Source organism: Trachymyrmex septentrionalis, unplaced genomic scaffold (genome assembly GCF_001594115.1).
Source record: "Trachymyrmex septentrionalis isolate Tsep2-gDNA-1 unplaced genomic scaffold, Tsep1.0 scaffold15, whole genome shotgun sequence".
NCBI lineage: Eukaryota > Metazoa > Arthropoda > Insecta > Hymenoptera > Formicidae > Trachymyrmex > Trachymyrmex septentrionalis.
Window position 1 is genome coordinate 1,169,875 of NW_017304653.1, and position 27,627 is coordinate 1,197,501.

At 33.3% G+C, this 27,627-nt stretch overlaps 1 protein-coding gene across 1 annotated transcript in view; it reads right to left on the reverse strand.

Moving 5' to 3' along the window:
- LOC108745838 (circadian locomoter output cycles protein kaput-like) overlaps positions 1–26,899 on the reverse strand; it is a 104,126-nt gene extending 77,227 nt beyond the window's left edge. Inside the window, exons 1-2 of the mRNA XM_018482229.1 lie at positions 26,636–26,899; positions 2,608–2,704 (exon numbers count right to left, since the gene is read on the reverse strand). Coding sequence (XP_018337731.1) covers positions 2,608–2,690 — 83 coding nt within the window. The 5' untranslated portion in view covers positions 2,691–2,704; positions 26,636–26,899. The remainder of the gene's footprint in view (positions 1–2,607; positions 2,705–26,635) is intronic.
- Positions 26,900–27,627: the final 728 nt, after the last annotated feature.

Below are 27,627 nucleotides of genomic sequence, written 5' to 3' on the forward strand. Positions count from 1 at the left end.
ACACTATAGTGTTGTGGACGTAATATTAGATTCATGATGACAGGATGCGATTTTATAGATGACTATTTGCTTTTTATTATTTTATTAGTTGACTGGTTTAATTTAAGTACATTATTTTAGTTTACCATATCTGTTCCATTTAATTATGTTTATATATAACATTGAGGATAACTCGATCGGGTTCGAATCAACGTTTGTTATATTTAGATCATGATAATTATATTTGTTTCTTACATTGTTATTTTACTTTATTATTTTTTGGTTCGTAGCCTTTCTAAACTCTTATTTTTAATTTGTATTATTAAACAATGTTATATGATGCATAAGATAAATATATTTATATCTATACTACCTCAATATATCATAATTAGACATAACAACGCGAGTATATTTTTATTTCCTACTTCCCCTAAGCAGATAATTTATTATTAGAAAAATTTGTTTTCGATGTTGATAAGGCTTCGATCTTTCGAATAATGAGCTATTATGGAGATTTTATGTGACTTTTATGATATATAAAATCATAAACAAGTGCTAAAGGGAACTTACGTTTTTTTAGAACCATCTAAATTGATGACGCAGAGAATGCAAAGGTCGATGTTTAAAAAACGAACTGCGCAGTTAAAATTTCATTAATGTAGAGGAATATCGATAATACTTTTCGCTTTAAACGGTATAACAAACGGAAGCATTGAATTTCTGGATAACCGATCTACCCAATGCGACGAACTGATATTTGCGAATTTTTTTTTTCAATGCTTCGTGTTTCAAATGAACAGGCAAATAAAATTTACAAATGTGATTCTCGAAACAGTAATCGCGGTAACCGCGCACACATAGTAATATTCGATAAGGATTTATTTTACGTGATATATTTTACATATATTTATCGCTACGAATATCAATAATTTGCATTTTCAGATATCGCTCTTTTTTTTATTATTATTCAAAGTAAATATTCATTTATATCCCTTTTATTGCAGTATACAGTCCAAGATATTGAGTTAGTTTCTTATATTTATTTGTACAAATAAGATATAGGCCACGATTTAATGTATAATTTTCTATATGGGTAATGAAACGACACGAATATATCAACTAACTTGTCCATTGTGTGCATGCAGATATTACATCGTTCTCATTCTAGATGCAAATCAGAAATGTTTTATCATGATTGTTAAAAATAAGGATTGCCGAGATATTTATATTTTCTCAACGTAACAAATTACGTTGTATTCTAATAAAGATATTTTGCCTTTCGTATTCAAATTATATTATTAATTATTTAATGGCAATATAGAAAAATAAAATAGCGGAAAATAATTAGATATTTTTAGAATCAAGAGGTAACTTTTAATATTATTATTGAAATATTGATAAATAAGAAAATTAATTGTATTGGAATGCACTGTACATACAATTTTATATTTTTTTCACTTCAAACAGACAGGAATTGCATAAAATAATTGTAAAATATTAAAAAATTTTGAAATTTGCACGATGTTTCTCTAAAAAAAAAAAAACTCACAAAATGGATAAAACATTTTTCGTTGATTTTAAAACTGTGTTCAAATAATAGATACAAAAGCTTTGACACGGTTCGACGTGTCGTTCAACAATTTAAAGAGCAAAAGCGATTATCTAGACAGATTTTATTCGTATAAGCAGCTATAATTAAATTAACAGTAATCTCTACTTTTGTAGTGTAATTTCGTTGTGAAATAGAATAGCTCTTCACATTCTCGAATCAACACGCTCATGCGTACACAGATTACTTTATGCGTAATCGTCGATCTGTTATACTGAGAGCAATATATTTGATATTTGACTATATAATTGTATAGTAAGATAATTATAATAAAAAATAATTTATAGAAACTTAATTTTTATTACTGCTATAATATTTATAATAATTATTTATACCTATTTTATTAAAAATATATAATTGAAAATTATAAATTCTAATTAAATTATGATAAGTGCAACTATTTTTTCTCTCAATGTAAAAAGCAATCTCTATAGATATTTTTTTTACAATAGACTAATTTAAACTTTAACGTATACTCTTCACTTTAAAATATAATTGGCACAGAAAATGACTATAAATTATAGTTAAATTACAGTAACTGCAACCATTTTTCTCTCAATGTAAAAAGTAATCTCTATTATGTATTTTTTCTTGAATAAACTAATTTAAACTTTGATGTATAATCACATTATACGTGTAATTTTTGCTTTAAAATTTAATTAATCATGCTTAATTTTGTTAAATCTTTTCTCTTCCTGCCGTAAATTTAGCAAATAACATCATACATTCTTGCTAAAAAGCGTATCAGTAAAACGATTCGTTCTCGACGCGTAAAATATTGTAGCTCAACCATTGCATATGTAATTGCATATGTAATTTAAAATTCGCGATAAATATATTATTTCGCTAACTAACAATCAATAGAAAACAATCTATTTCTAATTTATATAATAACAATGAGAATTTTTTAATAAAATAAAATTCAAAATGTACTCCTATTACGTATATTACATTCGTTATATCACAATAAAGGAAAAGTAATTAACATGCCAATCCAAAATGTGACAATTTTGACTTACCCATACGAATTGGTGCTTTCAGATACGGACGCGGCATACGGAGAGGATGTGCCAGCGTCATCCTCGTCCACGTCATCCTTCATTTTTCACAGCTTTTCTGCGCATCAAAATACTTTGTTAATTTAAAACTGTTACATTATTGATAAAATTGTGTGAACACGCGAAATGCAATAACTCAACCTTTACAAGTAATTACATTTTGTAGAGACTGTGAGTTATGAGAGTACTTAACTCAATTTATCGTACAAACTCAATCTTGTTTTCACATTTTGCACGAAGAATTTATAAACTTTAGGATGGTCACTGTAAATATTAATGTAAGATACTTTGTGATAACAAAAAAGTTTTTAATTAAATGTAAATTGAAAAAGTTATTATATCACATCTAACAATTCTGTACATTTTTTTTTATTATGATACAAAGTTACGTAATCTCATTAGTGCGATGCGCATCTCTATATACAATATATTCTACAATGAATAAATTGCGCAAAAAATTAATCAAGTTTTTTATATTTAAAACGTTTGCTATTAGAGCAAATAAAAAAGAGTTCAATTGCAAAATACTTATTTATGTATAGGCGTTTAAATATTTATCTAATGCGTTCTTGACAATTTCTTAACGCACGGTGCAATTAAATTGTTGTGATAGAAGACAGCGTGAGTAAAACTGTGATTCCTGAAAGTCTAATAAGAAACGGAATAATATTCAGGTATAATAAATACTATTTCAAGAAATTAATGATAAATGGTCGTTAGCCAAATCATATAATTAATCGCTCATGATGCACATAGTTTTAAACTGATTCAATGTAACAGGCTTGTTACATACAATAATAAATACCAAAAGAATGTAAGAGAGAGAGAGTTTTGGTGATTGGTCATATAAATAATGTTAAAATATCTTAATCGTAATTATACCTTTACAGCACGTAAATATGAATGTCATATCAAAAATAGATTAATTATTAAAAATTAATTAACTTAAATATTATCAATTCTAATATTATTTAGATAATATTACATAATATGTTTTAAAAATTGCATTGATCTAATTTTAGAACTAATGTAAGTCTTATAAGTAAAAACTTTTTGTGAAAAGATAAACACAATGAAAGTACACGCAACAATTCATATTTAATGTACGTTATCCATACATCCAATGTATATTTAATGTATGGATATTATTTATATTTGTTTTGTTTCCATGTTAACTGATATCTTTTATCCTATTTCATATCATTTTTATACCTTCATTTTATTATTTAGTGCATGTTCTAATTTTAGCTAAAAATAATACTCTTTTATTTCTCTCTCTCTCTCTCTCTCTCTCTCTCTCTCTCTCTCTCTCTCTATTTATTCCATATCTGTATTTATTTCTATATCTCTGCTTTCTCTTCCATTACTTAGAATATATTTCTAATTTTAGTTGAAAGTAAATTTCGTCAAGCCTTAATCAAATTTTATTTATTTTGTAAAATAAATAAAAATTAAATATACTATACAAATTCACAGATTGCACTGTATATTGTATATATGTATTTTAACAAGTTGTGAAATCCGATTTATTTTACTATCGAAATAAATGATGAATCGAACGGATGTTGAAATTGAAAACTCGCTAGGTTCGAGCTACGACTTTCACCTTGGATATAATCTCATGCCCAGAATGAACTTTATAGAATCGCTAGTTCTACGTGACAGGCAGAATTTATCGTTGATTGCGCTTCGTTGCTCTGCGAACGCGCGCGAGCGTGAACGCGAATCGAATTTGCGATTTGTCGCAGCGCACAAAATGCCGACTCGATGCTGGATTGACCGACATTTGGCGAGCCGGTAAAATCAACACGATTCAGACCGCGAATATACCACGTCGTGTAGAACGGTCGCACGTCTCGCGTGTACGGATAACAGTGCTAATTCGTGACAATCGTGCGGCACTGCACCCAGGATCAAGGGTGGTCTTTGTTCATGGTCACGCAACTCTCCATCACAACTGCAGATTATAACGTGTACGTGATCCCGAGCGCACCACACGCGAAAGATCCACGTTTTCAGCATCAGCGATACTGCAATTCTATTCGAGTGAGGGACTCCATCATATTGAGATTTTGAAATGTTTGATATTAATAGAGTTTGATATTAACTGAAAGTTCGATCAAACTTTCACAAACATTTAGATATATTTAAGAACAGCTTTAGCTACTAACATTGTGATATGTAAAAGTATTTAAAAAAATGTATTCTAAAGAGAAATAAGATATGTGAAAACTTTTTTATAGGTAAATTAGAATAAAAATAATATTATTCCCTACATATATAAATGTAAATAGTCCGAGTGAATTTTAAATATATTTTAGTTATATAAAAGTTACGTGTCTTATTGCAGTATATGATCAATGTTATATTATTCGTCTTTCATCTTGAGAAGATAATTTCCGCGACAACAGCATTTTCTCTTGTGTAAAATAAAAGTTAATTTGTATTTATAAATAAAGAGAATAAAATATTTCTGCCACATTGTATTTAATTAAACAAGTGAGATAATGAAATTATCCCGGAGCACTTTTTTCTACTTCAATATTTTTATATTAAATTTTTCATTGACATTATTTTCATGAATTACTCTCATGAGTATCTTTCAAAATATGCCCTAATAAAAACTGTTTATTTAAGACTAAAATACAGCGAGAAAACTACGTAAGATAAATTGTGCTGTACCTCTGATTAAAAAAATAAAAATGTAAGTTATATACGATAGAATAGAAAGAGAAAGAAATAGCACAAAATTTGAAACTTCATATTTTGACAGCATAAATTATGATGCTTCTATTGTGGAAGTAACGACTGATTCTCCTCGTAGCGAAGGATACTTTACTTTTGAGCTTGATAGAGGTCGGGGGTAGTTTCCATGTGGGAACGGAAAGAGCACAAAATCTAAAACTTCATATTTTGGCAGCACAAATTACAGCGCTTCTATTGTGGAAGTAGCGACTGATCCTGCTCATGACAAAGGGTACTTTGTTCTTGAACCTAATAGCGTATATTCAATTAAAGGTTGGTTCTTGAAGAATAGACCAACATATTAACTTCTTTTTGATAGTACAAATTAGCACAAAATCAGTACTATTCAAGTCTAATTTTATTTTTCTTTTTTCTCTTTTTTTTTCCCTTGTAGTCCTGCTAGTTTGATATTAAATAATGGCAGCGCCATACGTTTCTTCTAAACGGCACATGGTACAAAATTGTTTTTTGTAGCACAAATTAGCATAAAATGAGCACTAAATATTTCAAAAAAAGTCTTTCTCGATCTTGCTTATTTGGTCCTGCTAGCTTGACAGAGGTGATATAGAGGCGAAAGTGCACCGGATCCGCGAGAGGGCTAATCAGGCGCGATAAGGCTTATCACGTGGACCTGCGGTGACTGCGTGCTCCCGAAAGGACCTCGGGAAGCACGCAGGCATCATGTTGGGCGCCAAATTTGCGACCGCACTGATGAGCGTGGTGCAACTTTGCCACGTGTTCGTGATCGTAATTCTTTACAGATTCCTCCGATAATCTCTCCGACAATTCTCTCCTTAAAGTCGACAATATCACATAATTCGACAAATTCCACTAGCACTTAATTCTCAATACCAAATCTTGGGCGCCAGGCACGAGAGCGTGCCACTCTTTCTCGGAATTAGCTCAACGATTCTACTTAAATTACAAAGACCTCTACAGGATCACGAATGCGGACAGCTCGGATAACCAGTTGCTCAGCCACGATATATCGGTAGAGCGGGTAGTTCGTGGCTGGGAACGGAGAATATCTTGGAGAACGAGCAGGGCGATACAACAATAAAATATGCAGAGTTTGTAACATTAAATGATAACGAATATATTCTCTTACTCTATTACACAATGTCGTACACGATGGATTAACGGTCATGCGTACAAAGCGTGAATGTGGTTGTCCCTCCCGACGAAGTTCTCGACACGCAAGATTGGTTTCTCGATACGCAGATTTTCTATCTCAGTGGTGCGAGTTCCAAATTTCTAATTCTACGAATCATTGGTAGCACCATTAAAAGAAATAACCGGAATGCAATGATCGAGGTGATAGTTAATCGTGTTTAAGTGCGTGCACAGTTCCGACCTCGAGCTCGACCGCGAGAATGAAGAGAACGATCACGATGGAAAACGACGAAATTCTAGAGTGTTCACGAATATTATCTGAAATCTAACACACTATTGATAATAAAACACGATACAAAATTACGACGTCACAATACAACGATAAATGACCTGGCTGTGGCGTATAGGCGGGCGTATAGAAAACTGACTTAAAATTGATAAAAAGAAAGAACCGATATGATATCGGCAGGGATGGCACGATCACGCGCCTGTTATGACGACAGATTACAGCGCAGTTATCCGCTACAATCACAGATCCAGCGAAACGAAACCTCACCAACCTCGGAATCTTCCTCTAGCAGCTCCCACACACACACACACACACACGATCTCGTGAAATTGCTCGAAAGGTCCTGTGTCCTCGCACATCTCACTCTCGAGCTCGTCACAGCATAAGTGCTGGGCCCATTCGGGAGCACGCAGGCACCGCAGATCCACGTGATAAGCTTATTTATCGCGCCTGATTGATCACGAGCCCTCTCGTGGATCCGGTGCGCCCTCGCGAGTTCGCTGTCGCGTCGCGCGCCATCCTGCGCGCGGGATATGACTTGTGGTTGGCATCTGTTACAGCTGCTCGCGAGATTCTCCTCTGTATTCGGACAGAGGGTCTCTAGGACTTGATGGACCCCTCCGTTGGAAAGTTTTCTCTTCCGTATCCGTATAGTCACCTGCGCGCTACTCCCTTTCTGTAGTGACCTCGTGCCTCCGATCCTCTTCCTCGACATCCATTGCGGTGGTGAGACGAAGCTTCATCGCACAACTATTTCTCTTAACCGCCGATAAGAAATTATTTTGCTAAAGAAATTAACTTGTAGAGGAAATAATAAAATTTCGCGAAATGTAACAATAGAAATCGCTTCGAAATCACGAGCGGCCATCCTCCGCGTCGGGAGGACACCAGACAAAAATGCCGTGCTATTTCCGCTCAGGTCAAACCGTCAAACGACTCTTGTGACGGATAGTGAAAAGCGTCACTAGTTATTTAAGGAGACGGCTCCATAACACTTTGGAAAAATTCGTTCTCAGAATCGAACAGCTTTGAACCTCTCCGTAACGTAGTTGTACAAAGAATATTATATTACGTTTATAGACGTAATGTAGTTAAGCGAAGATTCTTGTGAATATATCTGATCTGATTCTTGAAAATCTTTGTGAATCTCTCAAAGAAATGAATAATGGGTAAATGTTTTATATCTGGAGTCAGGTAAGCGATATATCAGGTCGTTGACATTGCATTACTATCACTAAGCTGCATACGCAGTATACGACGATGCTGATAAGACGGCCAGAGGTAACATATGTACGATGCACTCAATTCTAGACATTTAGAATCCAGATCAAATATACAAAGCGTCCATATATACTAAGCGTTATATATCGTCCAATATTAAGAAAGCTTTCGTAAATCAATCTGAAAAATATCTTATAAAAAGATTTTTTGATTGTATGTTTATTGAAATATATAAATATAAAAACTTGTATTCATATGTATATAAACATATAATCATATTTTTCAATTTTAATTATAAAAATATTTGTATAAATTGTGTCTATGTGTGATTCAAAAATTTTTACTTTACTCCACATATCCATATTTCTATATCTCTTTGTTTCCTTTTTATTTATTTGTTTTCCTTAATTAAAAAATTTACTATTTAAAATAATAATAATTTAAAAAGGAATAACTTTTTGGAAGAATGTAATTCCATTCTTTTCCCAAAAACTACTAATTAATTTGAATCTTCATCATAATTAAATTCGTGATATCCGGTTCTGTTATATATTTGTCAAAATATTATTATAATATTTTATATACAAATCTCAGAGATAAATATAAAATCGGATTTGTTCTCATTCATTGAAAACTCACTCTGGTTCGACTACCTCATAAAATATCTAAAAAAGTAGTTATCATGAAAATAAGTAAATTCAAAGAGCGCTAATTAAACCGTCGAATTTCGCGCGATGAAAATGCAAATTTCGAATGGCCAGGAGAAAGGTGAAGAAGAAGGAAGACAATAACGAACCCCCTCGTCACTTCACGTCATAATATTCAGTCGTCTAGACGCCAGACTTCTTTTGTTCATCCCCACTGAGCTGATTTTCGGGAATTGTTGCGAGGGTTGAATCACGACGTTACATTGTTATACAGGGAATTTTACGAGAAATGCGTGGGACACAGGTGTACAAAGGGTAACTCCGCGTTTCAGTTGCGGGTTGTTGTTTTCCCGGTCGGGGGAATACATTCGACACGTCGTTGATCATGAGAGACGACGAAACTCATTCGCCTCGATGCACACGTGCGACCACCCGTTGCTACCGACTCTTCTTTCTCTCTCTTTTTCTCAATTCGATGGCGGTTAACGATGCTCTCGAACCAATTTGGTTTCGCGCTCGTCTTCTTCCTTCTGTCTACGTTTTTATCTGTACGTCATTCACTGTCTAAACTTTGACACTTCAAATAATTTTCAACGTTAATACCATGACATTTAAAAAACGCCATAATATTAGACTGATATCGTAAACCCTATAAGATTCACGATTCCCCGCAAAAGAACTGAATTCAAAGTTAAAAATTTTTAACTTTTAAAAATTTGAAATTTCCAATATCGACGACGTTGCTTTAAAGACAGTAGTAAGACTGCAGAACGATTTGAATCGTTAGAAATTCATTTAAGTTGGGAAATAATTTTCATCAGAAAACTAATATTGCCTAAATTCTTCGTATATTGGTACGTGTAACGTTAACGTCTTAATATGTTCGCACAAACGATAACGAAAGTATGGAGTGCAATTTCAAATTATTTTTTTAATCTTTGTTGCGTGTTCTTTCTTGGAAGCGTAATCATGCTTCAAGAGAACTTTATAGATATCTTCGGGATACCATGTACTGCTGTAGCGTGAGAGGAGATATCTCTAGGAGTCAGAGTCCTTTGCCCCTGAAACACAGGACAGAAGACACACGTGGCTTGGCTTACTATGTGAAATACTACACTCTTTACGATATACATATATAATTAAGATAATCTATATATTCGTTAAATTTAATTAATTTAAATTTAATTATTAATTATACTTTCGTGATAAACATAATAGAAGTTATGTGTTAACATTTTAAATACTTTTATAATAAACATAATAAAAGTTATGTTAACAAGAAATGTTTCATCACAAAGAAAGTGATCTGCAGATCACTCTCTTTGTGATCTGCAGATAACTGTTCTATATTCGAACATATAACAGTCTTAATTTAAGGTATTGATTATAAGAGAATATATAAGATAATAATAATTTATATGACAATAAAATCACAATAAATAAGGCAGACGACAAAATATCCTCCTTAATTAGACCATTATATTATAAATTTTTTTAGTTCATAAGTTATTAATTCTTAAAAAAAAATTTTAAATGTTTTTATTGGAACTATTAAACTTAAACATGATAATAATCTCTTTTTATATGATCATATATGATATTTGCTCTGCATATCAAAATTTATAAAATAATATATTATATATATCATTCATATAATATGTATATATTATATACATATTATATGAATGACCTTATATACGTCTTGTTTATATTCTTGAGTGAATAAATTCACAACAATTCAATATCAAGAGTTCTATAAAGCTAGCAGGACCACATCAGCAGAATTAAATCGGATTTATCGAAATTTTTAGTACTCATTTTATACTAAATTATACTATTAATAATAATTTTGTACCGTATGTCACTTCGAAAAAAATCATTATTTATTAATAAAGTCATTTTAAGGAGAAAACATGTAAAATATTACTTTTAATGGCATGTACAAATTAGTACAAAGTAAATTCAGTTGTGTTAATTTTTACCCTTGTGTTGTTTTTTTTATGGTCGCCTGCTAGCTTAAATATTGAACTAGCAATACCATTTTTCTCTTGGAAATAACACATAATATAGAATTGTTTTTGGTAGTATAAAATAATACAAATTCAGATCCTATTGATTTCTGAAACTATTTTTCATTTTTTCTTTTTATTTTGAATTGATTCTGCCAACTTAATTAATATTAAGCTAGCAGCGCTACAATTTTTGTCGAAATGGCACACGGTACAAAATTATCATTAATGGTGCAACTTAGTACAAAATGAATGCTAAAAATTCTGATAGATTTGATTTGATTCTGCTGATTTGGTCCTAATGATAGTTTTATAGAGCTAAAATAAAATCAAGACCAATTTCACATTATGTCATATTTATAGACACGCGTTTTCATGACACATGCTCACGTAGAGATTGAATGCCGTAACAATGTCCTGCTACTGTAACTAATACGATCATATTACTGTCACACATATGTCACAACATCCAATGTCATGGAAGGCACGTAAATGCGCTTTGCTAGCTTACGCGGATAAGCCTTAGCAATGCAACATCTCGCGATTCCGATTTTATTGATATTCTATCGTACAACTATGTCACGTAGAAGTGTAGGATACTCTTAAAGATGCAAGTACAGATGAATATCTCATGAAGCAAGCGTGCACACATTTTCTGGTATATAAATGGCTGACACATACATTTTACATGTATACCTCCCTCCACGCTTTGAGGTGGATTCTCCGTAGATATGCTTCAGTTCATAGAACCTGTATCGAGTTCAATGGCCACCCACGGAAAACGAGAGTCTATCGGATGTGCAGAAGTAATCTCGCGACATGTTCATAAAGATTACACGTAAATTAAACAAGTACTTATATTTCTAGACATAATATTTCATGATCAAATGACTATATATCGCTTGTCTTCTCTCGCGTTTATATAACTAAGAAAAAAAAAGTAATAAGCCTCTATTTAATGATAATTTAATCAAATGGGAACTTTTGTCCTCGATTCATAATTAATAATTAGAATCCAAAAGACGTAAGAAATTTTATATTATATTTCATACTCGTCAAAAAGCAATCAGCTGTTAGTTTCAATCAATAGATCAATTATATCAAATTAATAAAAAAATATGACTAATATATCAAATTACATATATATTTTAATATGTTAAACATAAACATATGACACATTATAGTTAAGTAAAGTTTCATTAAGAAAAATTAATGTTATATAATTTTCAAGATGCATTGTAAACATCAGCAATATTTATTGCAAATAATCAGTACTATTCATTACAAGTAATCAGCATTATTTAATTGGTTGTTTGCATGTTGTATTAACATTGCAATAACAATCCATAACACATTAACTAGGGCATGAGATGACCTAATGCAACCAAATACAGTAGATATAAGAGCCATGTATCTTCATATCATACCAAGTAACGAGAGCTTGTTGGACGCGAGCTCATGATATGAACGATATTAGCGACTTATTAATGTGCATGACACATTACGCAATAAATTAATTCCAATGTGGTCGCCGATATTAGTTTCTGCGAATAAGCGATTATTTCTCAACGGATCTTTGTCAGACGGAAAGATTGAAGATAGTAATGCGATAGTAAATTTGATATGACCAATGACCAACATTTCTTGCGCCATTAATGTTCCTGTTTATTAAGAACAGAGGAAATGATTCTGATAAATCTTTCTCTTTCTCTCTCCCTCTCTCTCTCTCTCTCTCTCTCTCTCTCTCTTATGCGGATGTAAAAGACTATAAATCTATTTTCGCACGCATATCTTTTAAAAATGTTAGTCGCGCTCTAGTGTGATAAAATTCTATTTTATCCTAAATATTTTTCTAGACCTTTTGTACAAGACTGTTGCCCGATTACTCATTCTGGAAAATTCGAGTTTTTTATAGACATGTTTTCTTTTTCAAAATTTGATTAGTTTCTAAATTTACATTCAATAATGATCAATTTATAATCCAACAATAATATTGATTTAAAAATCTAATGTTTGATTTCTTAAATTATTAAATATACCTTCAAATAAAAATTAACTAGATTAAAATTGGCTTCAAATTACGATAATAATAGATATTGTTCATTCCAATCCATTTCCAATCTTAAAAACCATCTATATCTCCTTCAATTTATGTGGTACGTTTTAAAACATAACATATTTTAACATTGTAGATTGTAAAATATTTTTCTAGTAAAAATCGATTTTCTTACAAATGCAAAAATTAATTACTTAAATCAAATTAACAAATATAATATAATTTGTATGCAATTAATCCAACAAAATATTTAAAATTCTAAATATATACACAAAACTTTTTAGAAAATAATTTTTTCACAATGATTACAATGCATAATTTTTAAACTGTAATTTTACATTTTCTTCAATGTTTTTACTTTACAATGTTTTTATACTAGCTTCAAAATGTACCAAATTGTTTACTTTATAGTCCCGTGTGTTTGCTCACTCAGTGTACTTTGATATACTGTATGGCAATAACGTTTTAATAAAATACACAAACGGTATGCATTACACATGTGACCGATTCCGCCGATTAAATACTAGCAAATCCTTTCTGCGTGACGTTGAGCACTTGCTTGCGAATTAAATGCAGCGCTAAAAGGTAAGCGAAAGTTCATGTGTTAAAGTTACGATATCGGATAAAATAATGTTACTTTGTGTCGGTATAAAAAAAGTACAAGTAAAAGCTCTTTTATCTGTTAGAAAGCAGTAGAGAATTCTTTAAATATCACGATATTCTAATTAACTTTTTTAAAAGGACGTTAAATTGTGTGACAGTCGTTTTTGTGTATAAAATATACAAATATCGGTTAATATAAAGATTTTTTGCTAAAATTGTAAGTAGTAATTTTATTCTTAATTTAGCGACAAATGTAAACAATTCTTTTCAGTCCTAAAAATACATACTTTATATAGTCCATTATATTTTTATTTTTACCATTTTATAATAAATTAAAATATATCATCATTAATGAGAAACTGTCAGCAGAGTTCATAATACGAGTTCATAATACGTAGAAAATCATTTCTGATTCGTTATATCATAAATCTCAAGAATTAAGATAATAAAAGCAAAGAAGTTTGAAGGTTTTAAGATAATGCAAAGAAGTTGTACACTGAATCTAAAGTTAATCTTAATAATATATTGAAATTGATTTTTTTAAGTGCAGTAATATATTAAAAATGAAAAAAAAATATAATTCAAAATTAAATAATCAGGAAATTACATAGAAAGAGTAGAAATGCAGTAGAATATGAAGTTTTCCTATACAACTATCCAATTACTATCTAATATTACTATATTCTCATTAGTTGTACCAATACTGAGTAGGAAATGGATAAAAACTTGATAGAGTTTTATTCTGTCCATTTTATGAGCAGTTGGCTTGCTTATTAATCAATTTAATATCCATTATTCGTTGTCTTTCTATTCAATAACTAGATTCAGATTTTATGTAATTTTTATAGTATGCAGTAAACTGCAAGCAAAGCGTTACATTCTGATTGGGATCCTAAGTAGGTTTCCTTCTTAGTTATTAGACGAAAGTTGGTATAACTATTTAGTAACTAAAAAAAAAAAAACATAAAACTTATACCAGAGCAGACTTCTTATTTGAAATAGCTGCATAGTTGGCATTAAGCAATTCATGAATAGAAGTTGTGATGTTCGGCACTTGGATGCGTCTCTGACCATGGCATCCGGTAAATCAAATAAACAATGATTATCAGAAATTTGAAAAAGCAATCATGTTGTACATGTGATCGCGCTCTTCCGACCTTCGCAATCCGTGAGCGAAACTCATCGATATCGACGGTAACTTTATACTTCGTATCCTCTCTCTCTTTCTATCAGCAGAAATAGTGTATGGCGGATATCGCTGCGCAGTTGCATTCCCGCTTTTTACGCGATAAGCATGAAATCTTCCGCGGGCTCGACTTTTCCGTCGAAGACGCAATATTTGCAAGCAACACTTATTTTACGCGGACGATAAGATAGAAGACCTCCATATAATAGCACTTATGGTTATAATAATCGCAAACAAAATGTCTTACCTAAAGTAGTACATAGTCAGGATCAATTAAGAATTTCGTTTATACAACATTATAGTACAAGTCCAACATATAATATGCTTTTATGAGTTTCTACTTAAGCCATTTTTGTGTCTTTCAAAATTATTATTTCCAAAACTAAAATGTAATATAATAATGTATTTTTAATTAATTGTTTTCTATAAAATTCGATATATCAGTATAAGTATCAGTCCGAATTTTTATACAACAGTAGTACTTCCAAGTTTGCTTTATTCCTTATTTTTAGTAAATTCATTGCAATATAATTTTGCCTCATTGGCAAAGCAATTATGTTAAGACGTTTCAACAAAGAGTTCTATCAGTTGCCGTACTATTTAACAACGCGCAATGTGTCATTTTCAACACTTTCAGAAAATAATGTTCATCATATTTTTATCGTTATTTTTTACTTACTCTTGACATATTTTTAGATACAATATTCAACAATAGCACACAAAAATTTCATTAATTAATCTCTATACAATATAAATGAATGAAATGTGATGTAAAGATATACTTAATAAACGAAATCATTATAATTGGCCTGTATAGAAGATTACTCGACCCGCACTCTGGCCATTGCCCTACGACGTCATTTCATTGCATTGGCAAGAAACCTGCACCTGCCCTGCGGCAGGTGTGTCTACCACAGGAAATAAAATTCGAGTTAGTTGATTTGCAGATTTAAGCAGAGGGATGTGAGGATCCGATACATCTCTCTGTTTAAAGTCAACAAACGGAACCGCAAGAAATAAAAATACTTATTACGCACTTGATGCATTTGCAAATGAGATCTAACTCGTAAAAAATATCTTTCGCTTCGATATCATCAAAATTTACGATAATTAAATTTGCAGAAGAAAGTAAGAAACAATCATGCAAATCGTACACTGAAAGAAAAGATTGGTTGCTGCAACAAATTAGATAATAAAATATGACATAGCATATTTATACGATTGCAGCAACCAGTTTTTGATTGTAGCAGCAAATTTGTAGTTGCGTTAGCCTATCCGCAATATCAGTAATGTCAGTATATGATTTCGATAAGTTACGCTGTAGCAACTAAAAATTTGTTGCTACAATCAAAAATTGGTTGCTGCAACCGTATAAAAATGCTATGCTATACTTCACTATCTAAATTGTTACAGCAACCAATCTTTTTTTTTCAGTGGTAAGTACGACACATCTATCGTTGGCGGCGAAAGCGATTAATCGATTAACATGTCGGTGAACATTAAAACGATCAGACCGATGCCCTTGAACTTCTCGCTCTCGTCGCAGGCCGACGAGATGCAATAACGTTCATTCACGTGAACAACGCGGGAATGCGAGATGAAGTCAACAATGCACCCCTGTAATTTGCGGCGGCCCTCTCTCGCACCTCTCAGAAGCTAAGAATAACTATCACCACCCGGTCAGGCATGGAGATGGACGTCAGTCGTGTGACCTAGTTTTAATCGACGAACATTCTTCTACTAATTAACTATGTACGACCACTTTAGAAGTCGCTGGTGACGCCACGACGCCTGATAATATATGGATACTTCGCTTTATCGAAGACGAAGTAAAAAGTTTACGAAAAGAAGAATATTAAATAATAACGAGAAAATCGAACAGTTCTCGGATGACGTTCAATTCTAAAGTCCTAAAGTCACGAAAGTTTGAGTTTAACGAGCAAACTTAAAACGGAAGTGACGATAATTAACGGATTCGGGAATAAATGGTGATTCAATCGATTGCGATTTTCATCTCAACGATTTAAAATAAAATATTTGGAACTTTTACTCGCTTTGAGTGAAAACATTCTAAAATGAAGTAATTAATTACGATCACTATGTTAATTACTATGTATAAATGTATATATGCGCGTGTGCATATATGTATGTATATATATGCACATATGTTGCAAGGTAACAGTGACATCGCGTGACGATGCGAAATTATCACCAGTAGACGCGTGTCAACAATGTGACAAGGATACAATCGACACACAATGCATTACAAAGAAGTGCGCGTTGTTGTTGTTGCAGCTCGGTGTGACCAATGTAATGATAGATTTATATATTTACCTAGCCTGTAAATGCGCCACGAGATGCGCGCGATCCTGTTTCTAATGAAGACTAATGGCATCCCGTTGCGCAATCCGAACGGACATGTTCGTAAGAAATGTCTAATATCATGAATCCTGATTCTAAAATATCTACTCTGCGCTGCCCATGATTCAGCATTCGCGATCGTTAATTATCGCTACTTGACGCGAAGAATTGCTACTCGGTTCGAAGTTTCCCATTTGTTAAAGTCACGGGCTACTAAACGCGCAAATCTAATAAGAAGAAATTATACATTCGATGTACTGGGTGTCTGCTGGAAATCGCTTGCCTAATATCATTGCGCGATTCTTACTTACAATGCAGCAAATAGCATTTTCTCATTCCCTCTTACCGTCATATAAAAATATGTCTTTCAAGTATTTTCAACTTAAACAAAATCGTTCTGAAGCAATAAATAAATAATGTACAAATTAATTATTTTAATTACAAAAAGGCGGGTTGTTCCAGCTTTAGATAAACTATGTGGTAATTTGGATAAACAAATATTAGATAAACAAGAGTAAGAGTAAAACGTAAGAGGGTAAGAACTGAACGGTGAATTTCAGTGAACTCTCTCTGAAATTTACCGAAAGAACAACCCAGCCTTGAGATATAAAAACGACAATCGTAGATAGATCGATAGAAAAATGTATTTTGCATCATCAATAGTTCACGTCGCATTTCACATCGTCATTATAAATAAATATGGAAACTGGATTCACTAAGTAGGATTCATTTCCCATTATTTGTTTCAAACAAATCAAGATGATTGAAACTTCTTGCGTCCATGCTTTATCTAGATATTGACATTTAATGATCGTACTAAGTAATTTCCTAAGATTAAGTAGAAAGTAAATAATTTTCTACAGGAAAACTGTCTTAATATTTGCAACAACTAATCTTGAAAATAAAGAGTCGATTGCAAATAATATTGTACTGACAATGAGAAAAATATTTTGATTAAATCAACAAAACAAGATGAGTATTTTGATATGTTTTGTTATTTCCACATTAAAACATTTTTCGTAGTGTATTTTAAAAAGTGAAAATAAAATTGTGGAAACTGATCTAGGCGAATGAAAATGGACACGCGGTAGACCATATTTCTACGAAAAGTGGCTTGTGTTTAGAACGTGATGTATTACGATGTCATCAAGATAAGTTAGTCGGCGATAGATCGCGCACGTTGAATTTATGTGCAAGGTCCACGGTGGATTTTTCGATTGCATTAGAATCGAGAAATTAACGATACCATCGGTGACGGTAATTCATTGTCAACGAACATTGTTACACGTGCATCCGCCGTATTAATAAAGACCGGTATTAATTCAAAAGGTTAAAAATCAAAAGACACGTTGCGCATCACGCTTGTAAGAATCGTTTCAATGTTTCATGATGATTCGCCACGGTCTGTTTTCATACGGTAAATCCGGACACGTCATGGCTCAACCTGGCAAGCCGATCAAAAGCCCGGTCAATGAAAAGTCTTCCGTGTTTCTTCTTTGTTCTACGAGTATGTATTTATGCCAGAAAAACTCTCGCATAATTTTCCGTACAATGACGAATGGTGTTTCATATTTCTTCGCTGGCTTATAATTGATCGTTGCCGCTCTTATTAAATCGCTTACTTAAACTTCCACTCACACAAAGTCACGACAGGATTAACTTTTTATTCAATCAATAGCGTTCCAGGCATCATTCTTTTTTGTATCATTAGATAATATAATAATTGTAATTATTCTAATTTCGGAAAAAAGAACATAAAACGCCAACAACAAACGTCAATTATTATAACGAAACCAATGTATTAATTTTTGTCTTAATGTTTTTGATAAATTAGAAATTTCGTTATAACCTGACGTTTGGCTTTTTGTGTTCCTTTTCCCGAAATCAGATTGATTTAATCAAAAATTATTCAAATGAATTGTAATTATACTAAATTTACGTAACTAAGCAATTGAGAAGAATAAATGTTTATACGTGATAATGTAGAAAGTTCATCAAAATCTAGCACGCAAACCTCAAAAGGAGCGATGCGCAAAAGAGCATAAAATCTCATAATGATTTCATGATCTCTAGGATACTACCTACAACTGAGATCAATTTTATGCGATGTGATGCCTGAAGTTATGGCTCAGATATCAATAGAACGTTATCGGATTACTTGCCAGAAGTTCTTAACTGGTCGTTAGTCATTGTTATTGAAATTCCAAGTGTGTCATCCGAGCGTGTTGCCTTTTGCGCGCCATCCGCTCAGCAAGGACTGCTCGGATCAAATCGGATCCAAAGGGTCTGAGTCGGACTGAGATTCTTCCTATAAATATAACGGAACAGAAACTGCCGACTATCTAGGTCAGGATGAACGGACAGTGTTTACAAGCGTTTCTGTTTCGATATACATCGTACTAGTTGTATTGTAAAATTTACTGTTTCGATAATAACTCGTTCCACATAGTTGATGCCGCTGCAGCGCTGGTTCGAATATGAAATGCCACTCATACTTGATATTGGGTTGTTTTTACAATATATAATACTATATTTCGGATACGGTAAAAATGCGCGCGTATACTAAAATAAATTCCATGGAAATTTCTGTTACACATTATTGGCATGTTTACAGGAAATTAATATTTGTCACAACTAAATTTAACAAATGCTATTATTAACAATAATATTAATCCTCTGTCTGTAATTTAGATTTTTTTTTAGCAGAGTTGATAAAAATCGTACTTTAAACATGTTTTAAACTGTTTAAAACATGCTTAATCGATGCTTTTAACATATTTTAAACATATTTTAAACGTTTTTTTTTATAATACCGTTTAAAACAGATATGAAGCATTAAACATGTTTAAAAAAAGAATATAATGTTTTGTTCTTGAAAAAAAAAAAGAAAAAAACATTATTTCTTATCAACCCTGCTTTTTTGTTGTTCCTAGTTAAATTTTTTGTTTGTTCTAAGCTTACAAAAAGTTCAAGGTTATTTTTTAAAATCTATTACATTACCAAATATTTTTCTAACTCAAATGTTAAAACCTTTATTTGATAAAAACTAAACTTTAGAAAAATGAGGATAAAATTTGAGAAGAAAACTTAAAGTTAAAATTTCGCTTTTGACAAAAAAAAAAACCTCTAAATTGCAGACAAAGGATTAATGTGTAACAGCGATCATTATCGCGATTGCAAAACTTTAATTTTAATTTTATTTAAACTTTTTATAGCGGAGAAAGTTACGAAACTAAAATGGTCCTATGCTGGATATGTAGCAAGAAGCGACTCAAATCGATAGCATAAAGGGATATTGGTATGAAGACCCTACACATTCAGTAAGCCAAGAGGAAGATCCCAGATGCGTTGGAGAGATACGATATCAAGCAAACAGCGGAGCCCAAGTGGATTCAAATAGTAACAAATCGTACAAAATGGAAATCAGAGCTGGAAAAGATGTATATTCTATAAAAAATGGACGTAACACAGAAGAAGAAGAAACCTTTTATAGCAAATTATTTATATTATCAATTATTTATTGTCAATTATTTATTTCCACGACCAATTATTGTGAATTAAGATTGTTCTCTTTTCTTATGAGAAATGTTTATATTTCCTACTTAGGAAATTGCAAACTTATTGTCAGTATAATCGTTAAATGTTAGTATCTAAATTTAAAATGTCTATCTAAATATCTAAATGTAAAAAGAGATTACATTAATATTATAGATTACAGCATATAAAACATTTAATTGCAATAGAAAAACGTTGATACAATTGTTCATGCTAAAAAAATCAAGAACTTGAAGAAGAAATAATGCGCATATAAAATATATAATTCAACATCGTAACTCATATAAATAATATAATATGATGAATTGAAGTTTAATAAAACAAACGCTAAAGGCTAGAACAATTGCAATTCTGTTAAATTCGATACAATAAGTACTTTGTTAACTCAACCAGTATAACATTTAACTCCATATTAGACAAACAATACTCGAAAATTTCTATATTAAACAAACAACGCGCGGAAAGGTTCAACTATGAAATGAAAATCAAACAGTACAGTACAGTGCTAAATGTAGAACGGAAGACACAGACCTTACAACAAAAGTACTTTTCCAGCGGAAGTTGGGGAATGATTTACGGTCGGTGCAATTATTAATGAGTTCTTAAACCAACGCCATGGTAAACCGATTAATACCGGGCAGGACGGATATAGCGTGACATTTTAACGAAGACGATAAACGGCGTTTACGTAATCTATACGATAAACACGTGAGAAAAACCCCGGGGATTGGAATCGCACGAACGTGTGCGGGTCTGAATGTGAGAAAGCGGGCCATTGTTTCCTCAGAGAATAGCGTTATCATGCGACGGTTATTAGATCTCTACGTGTGGTTACGCGCGGATGAGCCGTTATAAACCGCTGATCGATGATCACACGACGTCGTTGCTTTTGCGCGGTCGCCATTAGTCATCGAATTTACGAGACGTCGAATGTATTACTGCCGGCGCATCTTGCCTGACGTAGCTGCTCGCCCGGTTATGCTTGCATATTTTTCTACACTGTACGCTAATGACTGCGGACTTCACCGTAGTAATTTGAAACTACAATGTAGGCGCTTATCGCGCACGATAAGACACGCGATTTCTAACAAGATCCAACGATCGCGTCGGTACCCTTGAACGAATAGTATTAGCATATATAAGCGGTGCATTGTACGCCCTAAAGCTTCGATGAAAAGAACGAAGATGAATTTTTCTCGTGAAATACATTGTTTAGGATTAACAAATTTAATACAATATAAAAATTACTATAAATAAAGAGAAAAATTACTATAAATATAGAGTTATTTTCGCATATAATAAAATTTAAAAATATATTTTTTTCATAAGATATATATTGTTCTATAAAAATAACAGATTTCAAAAATTTTCAAAGAAAAAATGTTTTCTTTTTTTTTTTTAAGAAGGCGATACAATATTTAATAAATCATGTATACATATTAACGTAATTTTTCTCGTAAAATAATTTACAAAGAATTTAATACAAGTGAATTAGTTTTAAAATACTTTAGAAATTAATAGCAGATATAAATAGAATATATAACTGGGCTATAGTAATTGATGGCGCTGAGATACACCTATTAATGTTGTGCCGCTAGCGTAATAGAAGTACGTCTCGGTATTGATCGAGAGCTCATTTTCTATGTCTCAAGTATGTCGAATCGCCATTCGATCGTTTGGCTTTAGGTAAATATACTCGAGATTTTTCGATACGTTCGTCATGGTGATTAATTTCCTGGAGCAAGGCAAGAGAGAGGTAATGAGCGATATAATCAATTGACCAGCAACGACAGTTGGTCAGCAGACTGTTCGCTTGTATTTGAGATTATAACGAGCCCATCGTTGAGAAATACGAAAATACGAACGAACGAATGTGATTGTGAAGTTAAGATTTGCTCGCCAGCATGATGATGAAAAAATGCGAAGTTTATCGGATCGACAATCGCGCTCTGTTACTCCGAATCGTATATCGCGCAGTATCAATTTAGCGCATAATAAAATGATACATCAGACAATCGTTAAATGTATCTCTCGGAGAATGCGCGTGGATCAGAAGAAATGTATGGAATATTTACATAATTCCAAAGAACAAACGTAATGTAAACGTATTTTTCCTTATAAAATTCATTTTATCGAGGTATCCATTATGTTACTTTAGATGCTATCGTTATATCGCAATCCTTTGCATTGTAGCCGACGGCACAATAAATTATATTCAAAAATTTTAAGTCAAGGAAGAAAGAATAAAAAACTCTTCACATTTAAATATATCTTAATTTTTACGTATAATTTAACTCTTAAGAGGCTTTTCAGTATAGAATACTCTACTTTTCTCCTCAATGCTTTTCAAATGCTTTTTCCATTGCTTATAATTCTTTTATTAATAAAGATACATACATTTGCTTGATATCGTCATTTTTTTTATGTCCAACGTTTTGATTAAAAAAAAATTGTTTACAATACGTTCACTTTTATAAAAGTTATAAGCAATCAAATGGTGGTGAGTAGTGAATTTGAAGTGTGTTATTCCCGTAGTGTAGCGTTTAAGAATTAATACATAAGTTATATAAAATTATTTTATATTTTTAAACGTTAAAATATATGTAAATATTTAGAAAAACGTAAATTGCATTCTACACATTCTCCGTATCTTCCAATTCAAGAGAGACATTTAAGTGTCACACTCTGTATAGATAATCGCATCGTTATACGGGATCAAACCAGAAAGAAACTCTCCAGGACGTAAACACATGAAAAGATCGCCTTCGTATCGCCTTCCAATCTTCAATTCAACCTTTTTACAATGTACAAAACACTCCTTTCTGTAGGATTGCTCAGTTTTCTCACGATCGTGTTCGAGCTATAGAGTTTGTATCGTACACCATTGTTGTCCTTGGAGAACACTTTAAGATACGAAACGATACCGTTTCGGCTTATGTTCGAACATCGTTGAAGCTAAATTTCGTCCGGGCAATAACCTGATTAATCAAATGACATGACGTTACACGTAGCGTAATGTCCTAAAATTAATGTTACGAATTCGCATACGTCACAATATTGCGATCTATTATATAATCGATCTATTATATAATCGATATTATATAATCGGTAATATACACTCTGAATGGATATCTACGTCCGCCATCTCTTCTAAATTATTACACAAACCATATATTCGTTATAGAAGCGGGTATAACAGAGTCGAACTTCGAGGGCAAATAATTTTGCTAAAGAAATACAGAAAAGTTTAAGGCGTAATAGTATGGCTGAAGAAAATACAGTAATTAGTTTCCGATAGCTATAATCATTTAACTACAGTTTAGTTGCATAAAGAATAGCTTGAAACGCTACCTCGTCTCTAGTCTTAATCGATTATCGCTATATAAAATGATAGAATAAAACTTTTAAGACAAAAAAAAACTAAAGTCTTCTGTTTTTAAATTTTTAAATTAGATTAATATGCAGCGATTAATAAAAAAAATATTAATGAAGAAATTGTGTGAAAATTGATATTTTCACAAACATGTGAATAATTCGCATCAAACATCGTACATCTCTCTAAAATTTTTGCAGTAAAATCTAACTCTAAAGAGTGAAATTTTAGTCTTAAAAATTGACAATTGAGCTACTCCTTTTTAATACTGGCTTATTTTTGGTCATTTTTTAGAATTAGATTTAGACCAATTAGACCATTAGATTTACTCCAAAAATTTTAGAGAAACGGATGAAATTATTTAATCCTCGCACAATAGAGTTGATATGATCATTTCTATGTTTAGCTTTACATTGTAGTTTAGTACATTAACCTTAAGATCGCGTAGACACCTCGATTCCAGTTAATGGCATATAATGTGAATATAGTTATATGATATAGTTATCTAATATAGTTTTCGAATGTAGGTTCAAGGTCAGTACGTTCTGTCTGTCCGTGATCGTCGGACGAAGTTTAAATATACATCGAAGCATTGACCATACTTAGTTAATTTTGATAAATTTAACAACGTTGCTGGAGGGCAATGCTCGCATATGAGTGCGCACAGTAAGCGACTTTAACGAGGGTGAACGACATCAGAAAAAAAACTGAGATATTAAAAAACCACATTATACGCGTAATTATGAATTACGTAACATTCTACGAAGATTGGATATTCCTTTTCACTGTAGTAACAAATATCGATTTTTTTAATGAATTAATAAACAAATTTTTATTTTCTTATGTTAGGAAAACGAAGCAAATTATAATATTTGATACTATGCTAATACTGAAAATAATTACGAATTGGATAATATTCTACGGAGATTGGATATTCTCTTTCACTGCTTTATAGTAAATATCAATTTTTTAAAAAATTAATATCAAGTTTCTATTTCCTTATGTTATAAAAACAGAATTATTTGAGATTATGCTAGCACTGAAAATAATCTTTTTAAAGAAACAATCTCTTTCGTCGAAACTATAAATAAAAATACATTCATTTTTTTTCTTTTCCAATGTATGTATATATATATATATCTTTAGAAATAGATCAACAACAAGCGCACGGTATAACTTAAAATAAAAATTTTAATTAGAAGTAAATATAAAATGAACTCGAATGATATTCAAATCAATTTTAAGATTATTTATTATTAGTTTTTTCTAGGCGCATCGAAAAAGATATTTTTAAATTTAGGAGCGAAAAATGAACTTTGAGCTTTCATTAGTCTGTTCTATCTTTCTCAGGGTCTCATCTTTATCTTTCTTCTTCAACTATTCACAAATTAAATTATAGCCGGTATAGCCGGTTCATAGTCCACTCTTATTTTAAAACAGTTTTAAATAATGTCTGCTAAGGCTTAGTGATTAACTAATGACATCTTAAGAAACTAATTAAGACGAATTTAAATATAAGAACCGACTGAATGACCTATACATATGTGGCTTTCACTTTTTTTCATTGTACCGTTCAGAAAAGATATAATAATGTATATAAATGTGTTTAATATGTAAATATACATGAATGTTCTGTAAATGTATTAAGCTCATTAAGCCTAAATGTACAAGAATCAATTATTCAGGAAATTTTCAAAAGGAACAATTTGTTCGAGACGATATGCTGACGAATGTTATTAAATCGCGATAATAGGTGAGGAATTAAATAAAAAAATAAAACGGATACGAGTCTCGGGGACGTGGTGACCTCTATCGTCGGCACGTATATGTATAGGTAATGAAAAATCCAAACAATTAATGTTCTGCTTTATCGGCGGTGCGGTCCCGGGTCAACGACCGCGGTGTTGAGGAGCGCCTGACCTATTTATCACGAATGTATGTATCCAGCTTGCGCACACGTGTGCGTGCTACTGCGTTCTTCCTCCTCTTTCCCACCTATTATATCTGCTGGCGGTGATCTTTGAGAATCTCGACGAGCACACATTTGAGATTACATTGCCGAAATCTGCCGCTGCCTTTAACTGAATCGTCGATTTCGCACAATCTCCTCTCTTCCTCCGTGAAATCGCGAAATCGTCCTCGCGAAATTCTCCATCGCGCATAGAGAAGAAAGCCACGAAAACAGACTCCTTCCAGCAGATCCTCGAATGCCGCTGCGGGTCGGATGTGTCACCTGGTGAATTCGATTCTCTCTCATCTGTCGAGACCGGACGAGTCGCACCGGCGCGAAAGACAATCAATCGCGGCATTGATTCAATCGGGACGACAGCGAGTCTCCGGGCGGCTCGTTTACGCGATCGCCATCGCGTCGACCAGTCCGCGACGCGACAAATCGCTAAGGCCTACCTCAACCTCCCCGTCAACCCGCTTTTATCCGGAACGGAACAGACGCAACCGGATGATTAACGTCGGGTCGTTAACACCGTATCCTCCGAAGATAAGGGTCGTCTCTTGAGAGCGATGCGCTCTAGGTGTCAATGCCCTTACGAATGACAACGGGGACACCCGTTCGTAACACTATAGGCAGCCACATGATATCGCGTGTAAGGTGTGCAAGTCTGAGAGTTGACGATAGGACGGTTCGATATATTGTGCGATTGTATATTAAAAAATAACGAGCGACGTGGACGAGAGAGAAAGAAAGAACGCTCGCTCGCTCGCTCGCGAGAGAGAGAGAGAGAGAGAGAGAGGGAAGGTGCAAGAAAGAGAGAGAAAGAAAGAAAAGTTGACTAGTTGCGCGAATGAAAGAAATATCTCACAAAGGTGCGTACTTGCCACTTTCAGGATTGGAGGGACTGCCGGTTAATCGCGCAACGATATTATCCAAACGTGGACAATATCCTGGATCAGCCGCGGCGGGCGACTCCTTTCGTCACGAAACACTGCACATGCTGTCACACCACGGCGCGGTGCGCGCTCATCGCGTTGAAACTCGTCCCCCGTCTCGGCCGCTATCGAGCGGCTTCGCGCGCGCCCCACGATACGTGTATGTACGTGTACGCAGCGTGTTCACGCAACGGGTGGGAACGATGCGATGCGGTGCGGTGCGGTGCGGTGAGGTGCAGTGCGTTCACGCGGCTCCAACCTCGCGCTCGACGCAGTGGCGGCGCAATGCCGCCATGTTTTCTCTTACAGTCTTACCGCCGACGGTTTATTACCAACCCGACCACTCGGCCGCGTTCGGTCGCGTTCGGCCCCTCCTCAGCCACCCCCCACCCCCTTGTAATACACGCGCACGCAACGGTTGTATTGTATGTACACCTCTACGTACACCGCGTCAACCGCAAAACGTGGAGCGATCGCAACGTTGATGCCGTTCGCGCGCGGCGAGACGTGAAATTATGACGACAGCTCGACGAGAGTCTTCCATCCGAGTCGCGATATCAGCTTCGCAATAACGCGTCGCGATGGTCAAACGATACTTTGCCGAAAGACACCCGCGACGATCTTTTGCGGAGATTCACTTTCGATGGTTACGATAGCGAGAAATACGGAACGATACGAACGTGACTCTGTAATCCCTCGCGCCGTAACTAAACTTTACGATTTGAAATTTGCATCGAAGGATGACGTTGCGACTCTCGAGATATCGAAACAGCGAGCCGACTCGCGGCAATTGTTCAAAATGAGAATAAAATAAGAGTAATCATAAATGTTAAAATAATCGAAATAATGTTAATTCTTTCTCTTTCCCTCCTAATAATTCATTTTTACAACATAATTTCCGATGTTGGAAGTATATATATATATATATGTATATATA